General features: G+C 54.9%; 10 protein-coding genes across 10 annotated transcripts; 6 read left to right on the top strand and 4 right to left on the bottom strand.

The window, feature by feature from the left end:
- Positions 1-833: 833 nt before the first annotated feature.
- CGCS363_v005761 (Succinate dehydrogenase cytochrome B subunit) lies at positions 834-1,612 on the top strand (the record flags this gene model as incomplete). The annotated part of the gene is made up of 3 exons (XM_036637610.1): positions 834-873; positions 954-1,035; positions 1,168-1,612. 3 exons carry the CDS (start codon positions 834-836, stop codon positions 1,610-1,612), a joined length of 567 nt encoding a protein of 188 aa, XP_036497632.1.
- A 515-nt stretch (positions 1,613-2,127) lies between these two features.
- On the bottom strand, positions 2,128-3,566 carry taf6 (Transcription initiation factor TFIID subunit 6; the record flags this gene model as incomplete). Its single annotated transcript, XM_036637609.1, has 2 exons — positions 2,128-3,122; positions 3,176-3,566. The coding sequence occupies 2 exons, from the start codon at positions 3,564-3,566 to the stop codon at positions 2,128-2,130; spliced, it is 1,386 nt and encodes a 461-aa protein (XP_036497631.1).
- A 1,077-nt stretch (positions 3,567-4,643) lies between these two features.
- Positions 4,644-6,006, top strand: CGCS363_v005759 (uncharacterized protein; the record flags this gene model as incomplete). Its single annotated transcript, XM_036637608.1, has 2 exons — positions 4,644-5,773; positions 5,844-6,006. 2 exons carry the CDS (start codon positions 4,644-4,646, stop codon positions 6,004-6,006), a joined length of 1,293 nt encoding a protein of 430 aa, XP_036498752.1.
- A 120-nt stretch (positions 6,007-6,126) lies between these two features.
- CGCS363_v005758 (uncharacterized protein) lies at positions 6,127-7,032 on the bottom strand (the record flags this gene model as incomplete). The annotated part of the gene is made up of 2 exons (XM_036637607.1): positions 6,127-6,694; positions 6,758-7,032. 2 exons carry the CDS (start codon positions 7,030-7,032, stop codon positions 6,127-6,129), a joined length of 843 nt encoding a protein of 280 aa, XP_036498753.1.
- Positions 7,033-8,997: 1,965 nt separating this feature from the next.
- CGCS363_v005757 (uncharacterized protein) lies at positions 8,998-9,453 on the top strand (the record flags this gene model as incomplete). Its single annotated transcript, XM_036637606.1, has 2 exons — positions 8,998-9,101; positions 9,153-9,453. The coding sequence occupies 2 exons, from the start codon at positions 8,998-9,000 to the stop codon at positions 9,451-9,453; spliced, it is 405 nt and encodes a 134-aa protein (XP_036498765.1).
- An 897-nt stretch (positions 9,454-10,350) lies between these two features.
- On the top strand, positions 10,351-11,523 carry vrdA-1 (Versiconal hemiacetal acetate reductase; the record flags this gene model as incomplete). The annotated part of the gene is made up of 3 exons (XM_036637605.1): positions 10,351-10,379; positions 10,441-10,948; positions 11,026-11,523. 3 exons carry the CDS (start codon positions 10,351-10,353, stop codon positions 11,521-11,523), a joined length of 1,035 nt encoding a protein of 344 aa, XP_036497035.1.
- Positions 11,524-12,197: 674 nt separating this feature from the next.
- On the top strand, positions 12,198-13,540 carry laeA-6 (Secondary metabolism regulator laeA; the record flags this gene model as incomplete). The annotated part of the gene is made up of 4 exons (XM_036637604.1): positions 12,198-12,540; positions 12,591-12,613; positions 12,678-13,432; positions 13,483-13,540. 4 exons carry the CDS (start codon positions 12,198-12,200, stop codon positions 13,538-13,540), a joined length of 1,179 nt encoding a protein of 392 aa, XP_036498650.1.
- A 1,308-nt stretch (positions 13,541-14,848) lies between these two features.
- On the top strand, positions 14,849-15,605 carry GLX3 (Glyoxalase 3; the record flags this gene model as incomplete). The annotated part of the gene is made up of 2 exons (XM_036637603.1): positions 14,849-14,929; positions 14,994-15,605. 2 exons carry the CDS (start codon positions 14,849-14,851, stop codon positions 15,603-15,605), a joined length of 693 nt encoding a protein of 230 aa, XP_036498651.1.
- Positions 15,606-15,793: 188 nt separating this feature from the next.
- CGCS363_v005753 (uncharacterized protein) lies at positions 15,794-16,630 on the bottom strand (the record flags this gene model as incomplete). The annotated part of the gene is made up of 1 exon (XM_036637602.1): positions 15,794-16,630. One exon carries the CDS (start codon positions 16,628-16,630, stop codon positions 15,794-15,796), a length of 837 nt encoding a protein of 278 aa, XP_036498648.1.
- Positions 16,631-17,115: 485 nt separating this feature from the next.
- Positions 17,116-18,732, bottom strand: CGCS363_v005752 (Non-reducing end alpha-L-arabinofuranosidase BoGH43A; the record flags this gene model as incomplete). Its single annotated transcript, XM_036637601.1, has 1 exon — positions 17,116-18,732. The coding sequence occupies one exon, from the start codon at positions 18,730-18,732 to the stop codon at positions 17,116-17,118; it is 1,617 nt and encodes a 538-aa protein (XP_036498649.1).
- Positions 18,733-18,990: the final 258 nt, after the last annotated feature.

The following is an 18,990-nucleotide window of genomic DNA, read 5'->3' as shown; positions in this document are numbered from 1 at the left end:
TTGTGTCGTCGTTCAGGCGTGTTGGCGCTAGTGCCTGCCTTACGCTGTGCCAATATTCCCGCGGGTTCGTGGGCAAACATAGCGTGAGGTACTCGTGACGAGCGCAAGCAACCAACGATTATTGACGAGGCCTGCATACTGCCGACAGCTCATCTACGACATGGAACGCACATCACAGCAGGGTCATCAGGCGAAAGTATGTAGATACCCATAAATGAAACGGTTTCCAGACGGGATTCAACCAGAACCGAGATCAACGAAAGGATCCATTCCCAGAATTACTCTCTGGTCCCCCCATAGCCCAAAGGCTTACCAGCAGCGTCTTTCATCAGCTCCAGCCCTTCCCAAGGGAAGAGCCTTCGCCATTAGATGTACTGCGGCGGGCGGCCATTATCTATCTGAGGAGAGAAAAAGAAGAAGAAAGGGAAAAGAACTTCTCCAGGTCGCCGGCGTTTTGAGGCACAGCCAGAATTTTTTCGGGTGGTCTGTGCTTCGATGCGTGCTTAGCTAAGATATAATCCACCCGACCTTGAGCAACCTTCCGATGACCAGGGATCACGTGGGCACTGCAGCTTAGGAAGTAGTCTGCGCTGATTGGTCGATCGCAGCCGAAAAGCCGAGGGGATTCCCGTGTCTGGTCGGGTTCCACTGGAGCGCCTGGCTGCTGCCATTGAATCCTTGGGTGTGTCTCTGGGAAAGCTTGACATCAACACTTTTTTGCAACCTCACCCACGCCCGAGCCGCTCCAATCCCCCGCGAAACGAACCACCCGCGACCGCGACCCGAACTTCGATCTTAAGAGCAACGAAACGACTCGAGTACATTCAGCCAACATGATTGCGCAGCGGGTGGGCGTGTCGGCCCTGCGCCGAGGTGCGTTTACATCATTGAAGTCTCCTGCGGGATAGTTCGAGAGGAGAACGAATTGCTGACGATGGCGATTGGCACCACAGCGGCAGGAAAGCCCTCCGTCTTCTTCAACTCCCAGATCCCCAAGGCCGTCGTCGCCTCCAGCATGTCCACGACGCAGATCCGGTACGCAAACTACTCCCCCCCGTCGACAATCCCTCGAAACTATTCCCTCAACCCAAACCTGGAACCTTCAAACCTCCAACACATGCACGTGAACCCCAGAAAGTCACGATACTAACAACCCTCCCCAAACAGCCCCGTCGCAACCGCCAAGGTCTCCGTCGCCGACGGCAACGAGATCCTCGCCAAGCAGCGCCTGCACCGCCCCATCTCCCCGCACCTGACAATCTACAAGATGGAGCAGACGTGGTTCGGCGCCTCCATCTGGACGCGCATCACCGGCGGCGGCCTCTCCGCCGCCTTCTACGTCTACTTCGGCACCTACCTCGTCGCGCCGCTGCTCGGCTGGCACGTCGAGGCGGCCTCGCTCGTCTCCGCCGCCGCCGCGGCGCCCGTCGCCCTCAAGGCCGGCCTCAAGTTCCTCGTCGCCTGGCCCTTCACCTTCCACTTCTTCAACGGCATCCGCCACCTGACGTACGACTTCGCGCTCGGCTTCGCCAAGCCTGAGATCAACAAGTGGGGCTGGGTTATCTGGTCCACGTCGCTTGTGTCGGCGCTCGGTCTGGCTTTTGCGTGGTAAAGGGGGAGAAGTTGGGTTTCGGGTTTGAGGATGGTGGGTGATGAGTGGTAATTGGGGACGGGGAGAGAGACGCAGGAGAGCGGAAAGTGTATGTGGGTGTTGATGGTGGGAGACGGCGATTGGAGTTCTGATCGGATGGCACTCTGCTGGAAGATTGTCTGGCGCAAGGCCCTCCCCCCGCTGCTTAAGGCGGGGGGATTGTATAGACTGGAAGCTGTAAAATGAGTTCCCTTGAGTATCAAACAAGTTAAACCATTGTTCCCGTTCACAAAACGTGCAAGTATTGGTGGCACGCGATCAACTCCGAACTTCGGAGGGTGAGGGCAGCAGGACAGAGGTTTAGAGACCCGTGATCAATTATCTACATCAGGTCGCAAACTAAAGTGGTATGCCTCCTAATCCTGTTTTACCATGTCCAGCCCAAACGCCGATGCGCCTCCCAGATATTTAATCACTCGAATGTATCCTCACATTGATCTCGGGGTCATCGGTTGACCGTACACCACATATCGATCCTATTCGATGTTTCGGGCATCCAAAATCTGTCGGATCACCCTCGAGTTCCCTGAGCTGAGCACACGAGCGCCAAGAATGGGACCGATAAACTCGTTGAGCTCGGTGGCGTAGTTGTCGACGCTGCCGTTCACCCCGTTGACGGGGGTCTTGTCGCTCTCGGCCATGGTGCTGATCGCTTTCAGAATGCCACCGACCAGCATCTCAAAGTCGATCCCCTCGCCCTTCTCCTTCAACGGCTGAAGGATGTTGTCGTGGTACGCCCTCAGACACTTAAGCACAAGTACCCGCACCGCTTCAGGACCGCCAGCTGACGCGACACCAGAGATGGCGCCAAAGTGCGCAGCAGGGGGCTTATCCGGGTCCATGAAGAACTTCAGACACGTGCGCACGAGCTTGGGTCTGAGGAGGTTATTGGAGGCCGAGTACTTCCGCGCAATCTCGCCGAGCAGCGACGCTGAGAACTCGCGTAGCTTGTACTGCTCCTTCACCGCATCAGAGCCGTCCTCGGCGCCGATCTTGCGGCTGAGGATGCAGGTCAACACGGGGGCGGCAATAGAATTGGCGTAGGGGTCGAGGAAGAGCTTCTTGTTTTGGATGAGGGCCAGCGTCAGCTCCATGGACTGGCGGAGGATGAAGACATCGTCGAGGCGGTGGGTGACTTGGTTCGCGACAAAGTTGATAAAGTAGGGGATCAGTTGGTGTAGACCAGGGTCGTCGCGGACGGAGGCAAGAGCGGCCTGGCGGAGACGCCCAACTTCCTCATCTGGGTTGTCGTCGAGGATGGCGTTCTGGACCTTTTCGAAATAGAGGATAAGTTCCTTAGAAACAACGTGCTTGACGGCGGGTCGGAAAGAGATGGAGTCGTTGCCGGCAAGGGCGGCCAGGGCGGGGTTAGCACCGGGGCCCTTGGGGACGAGTTCTTGGGATCGGGATTCGGCTGTCGTCGGGTTCTGGGGGATGGACGGTTGTACGCCTTCGATTGCGAGCCAGTGAGCTGTAATTACAGAGTTAGCTGGAGTAGGCACATATACAAAGAGGAAGGCGCACCCGTGAAGCTCATGTCGCGCGGCACCTTGGGCAGGGGCGCGTTGATGAGCTTCTCGAAATCGACCTCCTCGTCCTCGATGTAGAACAGCGGTTGGCCAGGGCCAAGGCTAGCCTCGCCGAATCGCAGCGGACGCGTCGAGTCGTATCCGTACAAAGGTTCGATGTTAAGAACTTTGAGAGCGGTACTGATGTCGTTGACGGTCAGAGTGGTGCGGCGGGCAGCGCGCATGAAGCGCAGGGCCTCGACGAGGACCTGGCCGATTCGGTACTCGACATCCTGGGTGAGGCAGCGCAGGGCTTCGTCGTTGAGGTTCGGGATGCCGACGGACTCGGCGACGTCTTTGACGTTGTCGGGATTCCAAAGGAGCTTTGGCGCGTCTTGGGCCGCCATCGCGTCGCTTGTTTGGGGTGGTTTCGACGGGTGGTGAGGTTGCGACGAGGCGCCGTTCGAGGTGCGGAAGTGAAGTTGGACGCGAGGCTGAAAAGTTGGGGTACCTTCCACTGACGAGGTGTGGTGGAGACCCCTAGCTGCGGAAGCTACAGTGGACGGGGTACCCTACCTACACTTGACAGGAAAGTGCCTGACTGGGTCGCACTTGCCCAAAGTTCCTGCATGTTTAGTGGGTTATCTACATTCACGACTCAATTTTGACAGCGCCAAGCTCATGCTGGCAACACAGCTCTACCTTCTCACCATTCAAATGGAACTTTCTGATTTATCAATGGGTATCTCAAAGAGGATGAATGCCGTCGCATTTCTTAGTCAACTTTCAGTGTCACGAGCCAAGCCAGATTGACAACAAGGCTGTACCTCGACCGTCGTCTCCCTCGGCGACGTGCTCGAAACTCGGGTTTGCTAGGCGCCGTTCTCTCATGTGAAGATGTGATGGGATTTGTAAAAATGCTGTTCAATTCGAACCGCATTTGGAAGATTGATCCATATCGCGAAAGCATTGCTTCAACCCCAATGGCAGGCTCCCCTCTGTATGGCATCTATGGATTACGTGGGGCTTGCGGCACCAAGACAGAAACGACACCAAATTCGCACCTGGCAGCCTCAAGTCTCACAAGAGGACCATTTGAATGGTTACTACAATGATAACAACTCGAGGCTGCATCTCCCTGCCATGCCTGGACAGCGATTCAGCCTGCGCTTGGCTTGAAAAGAACCGGGCTCAGCTGAACTTGTCCAGCCACAAGCTGCGCACCTCGTCTGATGGCGGCTTATCTTCATCCAACTGGTGGCGTTCAGCAAGACACAACATGGGCTGCTGGAAGCGTAGCCGATGATAACTTCCAAGACACGGCACAAGTGCCTTTACCCAATCGATAATCAGGCTGCGATGCTTCGCTAGTTATAAGTACTAGATTGATGCTCTTGGCTTGTGAATTGCGCGCTTATCTACAGTCTCTAAGCCCAATTACCAAGGAAATCTTCCAGCTTCTGTCTTCGTCATATCTTTTCACCATGGGTGGTGCTGTGTCATCTCTCAAATCTGCCGCCAAGGGCACTGACGATGCTGCACACGCCAGCTCGCCTGGCAAACAGGCCGACTCTGCTGTTGCGCACGCTGCAGGTAACGGCCTCCCTTCAAACGCCAAACCAGCAGGTGAAGATGGGCCTGGCTATGCAACATGGCTGGCCATAGGAAACACCGCCGCATATGGCATATATGGCACATCATCTGATCCAGGAGAGCTTCCTCCTGTTCCGGTAGAATGGATCATCGCCCCCAAAACCGTGTCAGCCGGGCAATGTCCATCCGTTGGCCACAATATCACCACATTTATTGTAACGGATGTCGTTGCTGGCATCATTGCTGCCGTCTTCTGCTGCAGACCAATTGTAAAGAAGATAACGTTTGGTCGTTTCGGCAAACTTCCTAACAAAACATCTCGGTGGTGCAGCTCCGTCTGGTGGACATGGCTGATAAGCTTGTTGCTGGCGCTTGGAGGGAACCTGGGTGTCACTCTCTTTGTGGTGAATGCTGAGGGATACACGCATCTGTCTAAGCTCATCATCTTTGCGCTGTATGCTTCCCGCCCGCGCATCAACATGGTGGTCGTGGCTCTGCTCCGAGTCCTTGTTGCCGTACGCACGAAAGACTGGTCCAAGGCCGCAAGCTACAAGCCTGTTGAAAAGGAGGAGTTGGAGAGCCAAGACACGACGTACTCCGGCTCTGAACCTACGACCAAAGAAGGCGCTGGTGACGGAAGCGACTCCGAGAAACTCATCATCAAGATTTACGATGGAACGGGAGCTTTGGAGAAGGAATACGTCTACATCGACTCCTACCGGAGCACCGTCGTGGCCGAGATAATACTGAATACCATTTCAGCAGTTTTCGTCGGCGTAACCTGGGGTCGCTTCCCCAACCAAACCATCAAAACCTACATGAACCCGAAAACAATATTCATGCAAACTGCCCCGGCAATCTCGTTCGTCGGCGCCATTTTCGCTATACCAGTGTATTGGAAAAGAGGCAGATATGTGGACGACAAATGGGTGAGGGGGCTAGCTGGGGCTGCTTCCTTTGGCACTGCTTATGCCGCGCCTTGGGTGTACTGGTACTACTTCTTGCAGCTTCCCGGGGCTTTGTAAGTCTTCGATTGCATTGCTATCCTGTTTGGATCGCAGTCGTAGATATGCGGACTAACATGATCACAGGTGGTGCCCTCCCAAACTTCCCATTCAGGCAATCATCTGGACTGCATTCTCTCTGGCCGGTTGGTGTCCGTTATCTCTCAGATATAACGAGCTAAAGAATATTGACAAAGCACAGGAAACATTCTGGCCTAATGATTTCGACAGCGATCTCAATGACAGCTAAAGATGGGTTGCTGGAAAAGCTTGGCGATAAGGTTTTGAAGGAAAAACGGGAGCGTTGAGCTGCCTGGCTCCGGGTATCAAATCTAATGGTATCAAAATACACGACTGCAATCAGAAACATCTATACCCTCCGCTCTCCATACGCTGTATTCACCGCCTCCCCGCTACTTCTTGGCTTAGGTCCAGGCCCAACCAACTCATCCATGCTGGCCCCCTTATCCTCGCCCTGTCCAACCTTCTCGTGAATATGTAGCCTTTCCAGACCCATGATGGTCCAGACCACAACCCCCAGAATCGCAAACTCCATCAAGACGGTCATGCCGAGATACGTCGCCGTATCCCCCTTCACAGCGCTGAACTTGTCGTCTCCGGTACTGACGTACGATATCGTGTATGCGATGCGGACGACCATGAAGGGGAAAGATGCGCCGAAGCCGATCATGGACCTCTTCTCGCCCTCGGGGACCAGTTTCCACTTCTGCGCCAACCATACGTAGAGAAGGACACCCCAGAAGTAGAGCGCGGCGAAGAGGCCCACCCCGGCCTTGGTCAACGAACCAGGCGCCATGGCGTTTTCCGTCTTCTTGCTGGCGACAACGTAGTCGGCGATGGATATGGCGAGGCCGGCCCAGCAGATGAGCTCCGGAATGCGGAAGTGCCACGGCGTGAGGACCTGGACGAAGTGGTTTCTGGAAGAAGCACCGAGTTAGCATGCGAGGGGCGTATCAACCAAAGATAGACGGGCAACTTACACTCTCTTTAACAGGTCCAGCAACACAAACGTGAGAAGCACAAGTCCCAAAGATTCGCAGACAAAAATGGTCGCCCAGAGGCCCCTCGAGTCGTTGAACATGGTGCCGAGCATGCAGCCCGCGCCGACAATGCGTATCGTCGAGATGAAGGAGATGCCGAACCAGCCCATTCTCTTTTGGAGCTTGAAGAGAACACCAAAGACGAGGAAGACGGAAAAGACGGCGATCTGGGCGATGGCGACGCCGTCGCGGAAGCGGAATGCGCGCTCTGCCATTGTGTGGGACTCTGGTGTAAGTGACGAACCGTCTATGTATCTCTGGGGGATCGAGGATGATTTTTCTGTATGTGTTGGTATTGAATATTGTCAATCAGTCGTGACTCTTTCATCATGAAATTCTGGCGAGGAAAGAATATAACTCTTTTAGCTTTGTTGAACCCCGATTACCTGGACGGGAGACCTCCCATCACCGCCACTCGGAGAGTCAGATCGGGCGGACCCCTTGATCGTTCGGCGCCCGGAGGCAGCTTGTGCCCCACAGAATTGGATTAAGCGAGTGCGAACGCCGGGGGTTCGGGTGCGAGAGCGTGTATGTCGTCCAATGAGACCGCCGCGCGGGATCAGTCCGACAGCAGATTGAATCCTACACCTCAGCCCTGCTGACGAGATCTGCGTGGCTGTTGTGGTACTAAGGCTTGGCTCAGTAGGTGTGAGAAAGTCCAGTAAGATTGCGTGCGTTGTGATGCTATTGAGTCCTACTTTAGGCGCTGAATTCTCACTAGCTGTCAATGGCTGCGGTGACGGTTGAACTGATAGAGAATAGTAGAAGGCAGCATAAAAACTCGGATTCTTGTTGGAGATACGACGAATGGTTCAGCTGAGAGGGAATAGAAAACGCGACAGTACATTCAGACTGGGTGACAGGGCTTGGTACCCAAGAGGAATGCCTCCCTAAAGTCTATTCTCCTGTCATCGCAAGTTTGAGATGAACCTCCGTTCGAACGAAATCACTTACATCATGAACCGGACACAAAGGACAGTAACGAAACTCCAGCTGAGTTAAGCACACGATACGTAACAAATTGTGGCAGTGGACCCTGAGATCTCACTGTCGACATGCTCTGCCCCGAATGCCAAGCCGAGGCGACCACGCTCTGCATACTCGACTCAGCTAATGCTGTGGCACTTTAAGCTTGTTGCCTGTCAATCCCGTCACAGCCACACTCATAATGTTTTTGCGGGTTTGATTCTTACCTGTCTGTCATTGGTAACTACAGCTCTTCGCATTCGCTTAACTCCTGAACTCCTGTAAAGCTGACAATGGTTATGGACGGCGAGAACCCGCCGAATACTTGCCCAACATAGCTCAAAGCCGCACACGGCAACCCCGGCACCTGTGCCGGACCCGAACAAGGCCCCACACCACCAGCATTTCGGAGGACCGAAGAATCTTTTCCATCTCGGTCCTCGGTGCCAATCCTATTATTATGGCTTTTGGAATTTTTGAGAAACCGGGATATTCCTTTCGTCCAATCCTGATTGAAGAGACCTTACTTACCATAGCGAATTCCAAACACTGGCTTCACTGGCTTTTTGTCTTTCGTCCCTATTCAACCTAATGGCTTGCCCCGCATTCACTTCTCGCCGACGCATGCAACCACGAAATGAAGCCATCCAGCCCCGCCATGCCCTGCCCTACCCACCCACAACACCGCCTGACCTTCATATTTTTCTTTTCCGCCTCGACCTCCAACAATCACTGGTTTCGTGGTGTAGTTGGTTATCACGTCAGTCTAACACACTGAAGGTCTCCGGTTCAAGTCCGGGCGAAATCATCCTTTGGGCGAATGGTTTAGTGGTATAATACTCGCTTAGCATGTGAGTGGTCCAGGGTTCGATTCCCTGTTCGTCCACATCTTTTGCTTTTGAGTGTGAAGGAGGCTTCCTTAAGCTGTGTTCTCCCTTTTGACACCTGGGAGAAGTCTTCAAACGGTTGGATCGCTGCGGTGTAGCATTTTTTGCCCGGGTGGACCTGCTGCAGTATCCCCGAAAACGCCGGTCAGCAGGCCCCACTCCCGCCCGGCCTCTCCTAACCCTCTTCAGCGTTCGCGGGGGGAGGCTGTTTCCTTCTCTCTTCCTTCTGGAACGATGTCAACGGATTTCGGTATGGACTTTGAGATTTTATTTTGCAGATTTATATAACAATTCCGCCACCCGTTGAATACCGAAACCCTTGCCATCATGCTATGCGATGTATGGGAACCCGCGGACGTCTGGACCGGCATCTCCGACCAGAACCGTAGAAAGAAGCTGCAAAACAAACTCAACCAGCGTGCTTATCGTCAGTAAGTCCCAGGGCCTCGTCACCTTCATAAGCCTTACTTCAAAGCAGGTAGAAGAAGGAAACAACCCACCGTAGACTGCGATGATCAGCACTCATCGCTGGCAGCTCCGGGCCAAGACAGCATCCTACCAATCCTCCTCGGCGGATGTGCTCTTATCAAATGCCCCCAAAGGCTTTCTCTTGCCCAAAGCCGCGTCAAAGAAGTCTACGAGGGCTACTCGCTCCACGCGCCGCGGCCGTCGGCACTGCACATCCTCATCCGCCTGCGCGTCCTCGCAGCACTAGCCCACAACGCTGCCGCCATGGGGTTTCCCCCACAAGGCCTCTGCCGCGACGACTTCGTTTCTCCATAAAACCTGAGCGGACCTCTGGGGCTAGAGAACTTTGATTTGACGACACCCGGCCGCGAGAGTCTTCGTCCGACGGACCTCCAGAGGAGAGTCCTCCACCACCCCTGGATCGACCTCTTCCCGTTCCCCGTCTTCCGAGACAACGTGCTGCTTGCGATGGAGTCGGGGTTGGTGGACGACGACCAGTTGTGTGCTGATATTCTCGAGGTGAAGAATGAAGACTTGGCTGGCAGGCCGTCGCTCATCGTCTGGGGTCAGTCATGGGATTGTATGGCGTGGGAAGCCAATGAGGCCTTCTTTCGGAAATGGGGGTTCTTGACGCGGGGGAGCCCTGAGATGCTGGAGGCGACTAATTACTGGAGATCTAGACGAGGGGAAAGAAGGATCATTTATGAAGTATGACGTATGTGTTTTCATAGGCCGAAGGTGAACATCCCGAGCGAGCGAACATTGAAACCGCAAATGCAGTCTTTGAAGGCCGAGCCAAGCTGCGGCAAGTAAATTACATGGCCTCTCAAGGTTCTCTAAGGATATACCTCGTCCTACAGGCGGGACACCCATATCTCGGGATGTCAGCAACCTTCCTTATCTCCAGATGCGGGGCCGGGGGCGGCGGGACGGCGCTAATGCACTTGGATTATTTTGTGGACCAGACCCGGAGCTGGTCCCGGGCATCGACCTGTGCTCACGGCATCTGGGTGGAATGTTTAGATGCCGTCAAGCTTCGTACCGAGACCGAGTCAACGACCTCGAAGGTCAGAAAGAAGACTTCTCAGCCACGTATAAATATGTAGTACTGGAGGGACTCATCTATCCTCGAGCTTCGTCTTCCACGCAGCCACTCAAAGCACTCTCGCCGTCTTTCTAAACGAACCTCAAGACTACACTCGATATCTCACAATGGCGGAACCATCAATGAAATACGTCCGGTGAGTAACTCCACCACCTTCTTAACCGTGAGAAGATCATTAACAGGTCGCCTCCGTCCAGGGTGGGCAAGTCCGGCCTCAAGGTCTCCCAGATCATCCTCGGCTGCATGAGCTTCGGCAACAAGAACTGGCAACCATGGCTCCTCGACCAGGCCGAAGCCCTCCCCATCCTCAAGTACGCCTTCGACCGGGGCATCAATACCTGGGACGTCGCCGACACCTACTCAAACGGCCGCTCCGAGGAGATCGTCGGCGCCGCCATCCGGGAGTACAACATCCCGCGCTCGAAGCTCGTCGTCATGTCCAAGTGCTTCCAGTTTGTCGACGACGCGCGGGGCCCCATCGACCCGGCCAATCTGACCAGCAACGACGGCCCGCGCGTCAACCAGGTCGGGCTGTCACGGAAGCATATTCTTGATGCTGTGGACCGCAGCGTCGAGAGGCTGGGGACGTATATCGACGTGCTGCAGATCCATCGCATGGATCGGGACGTGCCGCCGGAGGAGATCATGAAGGCGCTGAATGATGTCGTGGAGAGCGGGAAAGTGCGGTACATTGGTGCTAGTTCGGTCAGTCTTCACATCTTTATCTACCTGGACAATCCCCCACCACCCGTCGTGATAATCGCTGACTAGTAGATGCACAGATGGCAGCCTGGGAGTTCCAGATGCTCCAGAACGTCGCGAAGCAGAACGGCTGGCACCAGTTCATCTCGATGCAGGGCCTGTACAACCTCCTCTATCGCGAGGAGGAGCGCGAGATGAACCCGTTCTGCAACGCCGCCAGCGTCGGCCTCTTCCCGTGGTCGCCCCTCGCCGCCGGCGTCCTCGCGCACCCGTGGACCGACCGCTCCGACCCCCGGGAGCAGAAGGACCCGTTCCTCCAGATGCTCTTCCGCGGCGTCGAGAACGGCGCCGACAAGGCGATTGTCGGGCGGGTGGAGGAGCTCGCGGCCAAGAAGGGGGTCGCGATGGCTCAGGTCGCGCAGGCGTGGCTGATTTCGAAGGGGTGCATGCCGATTTGCGGGCTGGAGACGCGGGAGAGGATTGACCAGGCGCTTGGGGCGTTGGAGGTGAAGTTGAGCGAGGAGGAGGTGAAGTATCTTGAGGAGATGTATGTTCCGAAATTGCCCATGCCGTTTTAGAAGTGGAGAAGATCTGGCGCGGCAAGCTGTGGCTTGGGATAAGCACTGGCTTGGCTAGATCTGATCGATTATTGTTCTTTGGACGAGATCGACTTGGCACTTGAAGAATAGACCAAATAAACACAAGAGCGAAATTTCACAGCCGCCACAAAGACAGGAGGGCCAGGTCCCGTCAGTCCATATGTCTTGGGGACGTGTATGTTCATGCCTGAAGATGAGGGGTCACCCATGACCGAATGCACGATCAACTGAAAAAAGAAACAACCCTCCCAGCTACCAGGAAGATCATTTGGCACTACGTCTAGCGCGGCCAAGGAAGTGACACACTTCTCCAAATGCAGCCGACCATTCGCCCGCTTAGACACAATCCCGTCCCAAAGCATTGAGTCGATGACAGTCTGGAACCCAGGCTACGGTTGGACCAACAGCAGCTCCTCGGCTGCAAATGGCTGATGGGAAGATGGCATTCTGACGCCATGGCGTCGACCAGTAGCCCGTCTGCTCCTGAAGATGTTAGGTGGCGCCCATCGTTGCGGTCGCATTTCAGCCGCACGATGCCATCGCGACCCTCATAAACTGACGTGGAGCTCGACCTTTTATCGTCGGTTGCATTGGGTTGGAACATTGAGAGACTTTCGGAGCCTGTGTCAACTGAGAAGAGCCATTTCACAACGATGGAGAGTTTGAGTGCGCATGACGGGACCGACGACCGGGTCGCACCGGCGCAGGTGTCGGCGGATCGGGACGGCGGTGCGCCGTCTGAGTACCCGGCGGGACGAGACGACGTGCCAAGAACGAGCATAGCATCTTTCACGGAGCAGGACGAGGTGGAGTCTACGCATGTGCCGAGCACCTCTGCTTCGTCTGTGGAGCTCAGCATCGACTCGGACATGAGCGACGCCGACTCGGCTCTGGGGCTTGATGGAGGGCGGGCTTCGTCGTCTGCGTCGGTCGCTTCGAGTCTTTACCGATTCGTCGAGGAGTTTGGTCGGACGTATCATAGGTACAAGGAAGGGAGTAAGTTGTTCATTCTTGTCGATGTGAGAATGCCCGCTGACGTTGAGAAGAGTATTTCCTCCCCAACGATGAGGTATGACGAGTCTTGGTTTAGAAGATGTCTATCACGCCGACTTCTGACATGCGAAATCCTGCAGCAAGAGCAAGGCCGTTTAGACCTGCAACACGCCATCGCCCTCCGCATTCTCGACGGGAACCTCGGCCTGGCGCCCGTGGACAAGCCGCACCGGGTGCTCGACATCGGCACGGGGACGGGGATCTGGGCCATCGAGTTCGCCGACCAGAACCCCGAGTCGGAGGTGCTCGGGAGCGACCTGAGCCCGATCCAGCCCGAGTACGTGCCCGCGAACTGCCGCTTTGAGATCGACGACGCCGAGGACGAGTGGATGTACGGGCAAAAGTTCGACTACGTCCACGGCCGGTACATGTGCACCTCCATCTTTGACTTCCCCAAGCTGTTTGGCCAGATCTACGACAGCCTCAACCCCGGGGGCTGGGTCGAGTTCCAGGAGACCGTGATTGACTTCCGGGCCGTCGACGGGACGCTGGAGGGCACGGCGCTGCGGCGGTGGAACGACCATTTGCTGGAGGGTATCCGGCGGGCCGGGCGCGACGCGTTGTCGCCGTTTGGGTTCGCGGCGAAGATGACTGATGCGGGGTTCAAGAACGTCCAGCAAAGGAAGTTCGCGGTGCCGTCTACGCCGTGGGCCCGGGGGAGAAATCAGAAGATTCTCGGCGCGATGCAGATGACCAACAACCTCGAGGGGGTTCAGGGCATCACGATGAAGATCTTTACACAAGTGCTGGGCTGGACTCGGGAGGAAGCTGAACTGCTGCTGGTTGACGTGCGCAGGGATATGGCGGATAGGAACATCCACGCATACCTCACGATGTGAGTTTTTCTTTCTGATAACCTTGCGGTAATGAGCTGACCATTCGAAGTATGGCTGTCTGGGGCCAAAAGCCGCACGAAGGGGAAGAGCATGCCGCCATGTCGTGATTTGAGTAGCCCGGAAGAATGTCTTAATCGTTGTGTACATCCAGCATGGAGTTTGAAGTTAACGCTTTCGTCGCATCTTGTTGGTGTTGAACTCCGCCAGTTGCGGAGTTCATCTTGTTCGTTCTCGGGTCACGATCCACGTTGTGATAGCTGTCATCCCAAGAGTATCTAGATGAAATGCATGCACGACACGAATCATGTCCGACTGAATGCAAGAAAAGCGCAGGAACGCTGAGAGTGAGCAAGTGACATGATCCCGCAATAACGGCAACATTGCACTGCGCAATGCATGCGAACCGCGGCACGACCCGGTGCGGCTTGTAACCGCTCCCTTTATTAGAAAAGAGAAGAAAGATGCCGAGGCCGTTGTGCTAAAGATCCACACTTGATGGCGGCCTTGAAACCGATAATGATAGTCTCCCCGTGCCAAGTGTTCCGATGGATCGGCGAATGCGTGCCGGGAGCGGCATCAAATCCGCGGGGGAACGGAACACGGGCTCCTTTTCGAAGAATTTCTAGGCCACAGATCGTCGGCGTTATGACACGCCGCCCCATCGGCTTTAATCCTCGTGTTCCTCTCCCAGTTCCCTCTTCTGGACTCCCCCTCCGAGGTCCCCCACTCGCTCTCGCCGGTCCATCCACTCGGCGTCCTCCTCCCGCCCCCAGGTCCCTGGCCCTCCGGATGGCAGATTGCTGGTTACGGCAAGGCCATGGCAGGGCATGGAAGCAGCCGGAGAGTTTAATCGTCCGCATGCTTTGTAAAACGGGGTGTGGAGTTCGCCCTGGCAACCCGCTGTGGCATTGATGACTGAAGAAATTTTGCAAACCCGCGCTTGTGTTGTTTCTGGAATCGGTGGAGACTTACTGGTTGATGAGCGAGTCAATCATGCTCCATGACCCGACACATGTCACTGTCTCTGCCCATCTGGACCACGGAGAGACGCCAAGCGGGAAAAGGAAAACACATCGGTGTGACGTCAAGCTGACCAATTGCATGGCGGGGTGAAGCTCTCTTCCATGCCATGCCACTCTTACCAACACCTTAGAAGCTCCCCTGACGTTGGTGGGGTAAGCTGGAGAGCGCGGAATTCTACCGTGATGGCCAGACCACCATTCGAAACTGGATCGATGATTACGGGGGCGGGGGAATGCGAGTACAAAAGAGCTTGACACCCCGCGATGGAGGACATCTAGTTATTCTAATAATCCAGCAATATCTACTCTCTTACGCTTTGATACCCATCGATACCCCTATACACTCAATTCCTTTATTTCAATCCTCTCAAACAAACCACAATAACCGTCAAAATGGTCGCTAAGAAGGTCCTCGTCGTTCTCACCTCTTGCGACAAGATCCCCAAGACTGGCAAGCCCATCGGCTGGTACCTGGTAAGCTCAATCCCAACGTCATCACCGTCTACGCCGCGAACCCAACTGACTTTGCCACTTCCAGCCTGAGCTCGCCCACCCCTACGATGTCCTCAAGGAGGCCGGTGTCGAGATGACCTTCGCCTCCCCCAAGGGTGGCGTTGCGCCCCTCGACCAGGTCTCCGTCCAGATGTTCGGCGAAGACCCCTCCTCCAAGAACTTCCTCGAGAACCACAAGGAGATCTGGGAGAACACCAGGCCGCTGTCCGAGTTCGTCGGCAAGGCCTCCGAGTTCGACGCTATCTTCTACCCGGGCGGCCACGGCCCCATGTTCGACCTCGCCTTCGACGACGAGTCGCTCAAGCTCATCGCCGACTTCGCCGCCCAGAACAAGCCCGTCGCCGCCGTCTGCCACGGCCCCGGCGCCATCGTCAACGCCAAGACCCACGACGGCGAGTACCTGATCAAGGGCAAGAACGTCACCGGCTTCTCCAACACCGAGGAGGACCAGGCCGGCTTCACCCCCGAGATGAACTTCCTGCTCGAAGACCGCATGAAGGAGGTTGGCGGAAACTACGCCATCGCCGACGCGCCCTGGGGCGAGAAGGTTATCACTGATGGCGTTGTCATCACCGGCCAGAACCCCGCTTCTGCCCACGGTGTCGGCAAGGCCATTGTCAAGGCTCTTGGTCTGTAAGGAATGATTGTATGACATGATGACGACAAAAAGGTTACGAGGGATACAAAGTAATACCAATTCAAAGCGATTCTGATCATCATTTTGGTGCCTGATGAAGCCATTACTTTCAAATTCGTGACTGTTGTAATGCCATCTGAGGTTCACTTTTATGATACATGGAGAGGGTTCCGTAGCGGCCGTCCATCTCACGCCAATTCCTGAATTTCCATCTCCTCAATGTCAATGTTCCGCCGCGGTATGGTCCACTGGTCCATATTAGTGGTCATCGACACGCCATCCACATACATGTCCATCGCCTCCTCCGCATCCAACACCTCAAAGGCCATCCGCTGGGTATTTCCCATGTAATTAGTGTCCACGACACGAAAATCGAGAAAGACAACTTCGCCAACTTGTTGATTCAGACCTATGCGCTCAATGTACCGCTTCGAGATGCTCGGCCTCGAGCTGTGCATCTCAGCAGTGACATGCACCGAGCCCCTGGTGCCGTGCATGGAGACGGTCCCATTCGGCATGAAGATCTGCAACTGAACGCGGTTCTTGCAGACGGACTCGCTCCAGTGGAAGAGGAAGCAGTCGAGAATGTAGTACTTGTGGTAGCCGAGGTCTCTGGGGTCGTGGCCTGCGCCTCTGAATTGCGACACGATGTCGTCCCAGCTGCGGAGGGGAATGCGCTTCCTGACACACATGAGAGCGAACTCTTCCAGCTGTTCCTTGTAGTCGAATAGGCGGGGGCCACGGCCGCCGCGACGGATCGGATACTGTACATCGCGAGACGACCTGGGTGTTCTGTTGTGGAACCGGCAGTAGTATCGGAGATACTCGTCGATGATCTTTCCCCTATGACGGTCGAAGAACTCGGGGTATGTGAAGTCGCCGAGCTCTGGGACGGCGTCTTTCCAGCTGCGAGGCATGGGGCGGATCTCTGCTTGCATGACGGCCGCGCATATTCCGCGTGAGATCCGGGACATGATGTAGGCCGTCCGCTCGCGACTTTCGAGAGGTGGGCTGGAGAAAGGCATGTTGAGTTGACGGTGGCCTGGGACAGGTGGCTTTGACAATCTCTGTTGATAACAAGCTTCTCTCGAGGGCTCATCGTCTACTGCTGCTACCATGAGCACGAGAATGGACCTATTAAGGAGCTTTAAATACATTCCCTGGTGAGGTGATTCACCGAGGAAGATGGCGAATGCTCAATCTGCTTCAACATATTCACCTCGCAGAAAAGTAAACTTGAGATGAATTGGGCTATTCACCAGGTAGAGAGACTTTTGCAGACTTCGTATTTTCTGTCGTCGCGTATAGTGTCCTCAGAGGCTTCTCAAAGTCAAGAGGGCTCCGTCTGCAGTCATATGTCTTTGAGCCCAAGTCCATGGTTTCCACAATCAAGTCCTCAAACTACTCAACCGCGGGCACACCAACTCATGCAACCTTATGAGCTCATTTCGATCATTGCTAGACTCATTGATAAGTTGATCGTAATATTTATTGTACATGTTACTCCAGCTTACTCTACCCTAAAGTGCCTAAATTTGACCCAACTGGCCTCCCTTTTCTCGTTTGCACTATCTAAGGATGCGTAAATCCCGTACAAGGTGCCAGTCATATCATAACCTGAAAGAAGCACTGGATCTCCCTTTCCCTGACTATGCCATTTTCTCTCTCCATCACACATCGTAAAGCGACATAGGAACTCATAGCTGTCGGGCAAAGTCTGGATACGCAGGTCGATGGCGACTGTGCCGTCAGGAATCTCAGTCGATCCCAATTCGATGATCTCGGACTTTTTGTCCTTGATGACATTCAAGAAACCTGTAACCCTGGAACTAGGGCCATCGATCTGAATACATCCGTGGCGCAAGCTGTCCTTATAGATGGCCAAGCCGACCAAGGGGAGCTCTTGAATTCTACCAGAGCCCAGTTCCACGGTCGTGGAGGCCGACCCAGAGAGTGACCTCTGCCTTCGACCGACAAATGTCGACGTTCCGAGGGGATCTGTTAGAGTCGACGTTTGAGCGCACAGGGAGTAAGTATCTTCTGTGGCCGAGCAGGAGTAGTGATCGACGTTGGGAGTGCGGATGTAAACATCCTCGAGCTGTTCATTCATGATTTTGTACCCATGACCTTGCGCCTCACCAGACTCTCCTTCTGAACCAACCACCATCTCAAGCTTAGTCTGTGCTATACGAGGCCAGTCCCCAGAGGGCCATTCAACTGGTGTAAGGAAAGTCTCGCGACCAAGGGGATGCCGCTGAACGTTGGTGTGGTCGTGTCGTATGCCCAGATGGACACAGAACCACCTTCCCTCCACGTCTTGGAAGAGGTCACCATGACCAGCCCAGCGGATATCCTCATCCTTCTCAAAAGCAGTCAATAATGGGTTGCTTAGACAGCTCTCATAAGGCCCCCATATGTCTTTAGATCTTGCGATGTTGATTTGGTGGCCCTCGAATGTGGACGCTTCAGCAGTTAAAAGGTAGTACCAGCCATCTTTGAAGTAAACATGGGGCCCCTCAGCGTCGTCCTTTCCGGCTGCACCCTTCCAGAGGAACTTGCACTCTGACAAGGCTTCACCAGTGTCCACATTGATCTCGAACTGGCGGATAGAGCAGTCTGGGGCCCAAGGAGGCCCGGTCCGATAGGAGCCGTGCAGATATGCCTTGCCTGATGCCTCGTCAAAGAATAGACTGGGGTCAATCCCGGGGAACTCGAAAGGTACAGCGTCTGACCACCCGTCGTCGGAAAATATGGTGTCCTCATGACATCTGAGCAGGAAGTTCTGAAACTCATGCGTCCCGTCTGGCTTTTCGAAGGCATAGGTGCAGACGAGATAGAACCTGTCTTTGAAGTGTCGAAGAGTTGGCGCAAACAAACCGCCGGTTATGATGAGGGGAATGCCGTGGGGGAGCGGGATGAACTTTGTGAAGGCGTTTGATAGAGATAGTTGGGACGGCCGGGAAAGTGCATGCCCCTTGAGCTCCCAGTTGACGAGGTCCCGTGACGAGTAGATGGGAAGTCCAGGGAACACGTGGAAAGAAGAGTTGATTAGAAGGTAAGTGTCTTTGAAGACAGCTATGGTGGGGTCCGGGGCAAATCCGGGGATGATGGGGTTCGTGATCTTCATGGTGGTAGAACTTGGCGCACTAGGGTATGTCAAGCCAACAACCTTAAAACCTATCATGGCTCGGACGATAAATAGTATTAGTATCTGGAGATGATTGGGCGGATGTCTTTCATAACTCGGAAAGTCCGAGTGGGATATGTCACGCTTTGGGCAGACGTCCACCTTCATTGTTGACGTCCACCCTGTTTACGTCCACCCAGTCTCGCGACTACCCATGATCATAGCAATCACAAGTTGACAGTATCTCCACATTCATAA

Source organism: Colletotrichum siamense (assembly GCF_013390195.1).
Source record: "Colletotrichum siamense strain Cg363 chromosome Unknown KSG_Cg363_contig03, whole genome shotgun sequence".
Lineage (NCBI taxonomy): Eukaryota > Fungi > Ascomycota > Sordariomycetes > Glomerellales > Glomerellaceae > Colletotrichum > Colletotrichum siamense.
Note: the sequence above shows the minus strand (reverse complement) of the source record. Positions and strands in the feature narration are given on the sequence as shown.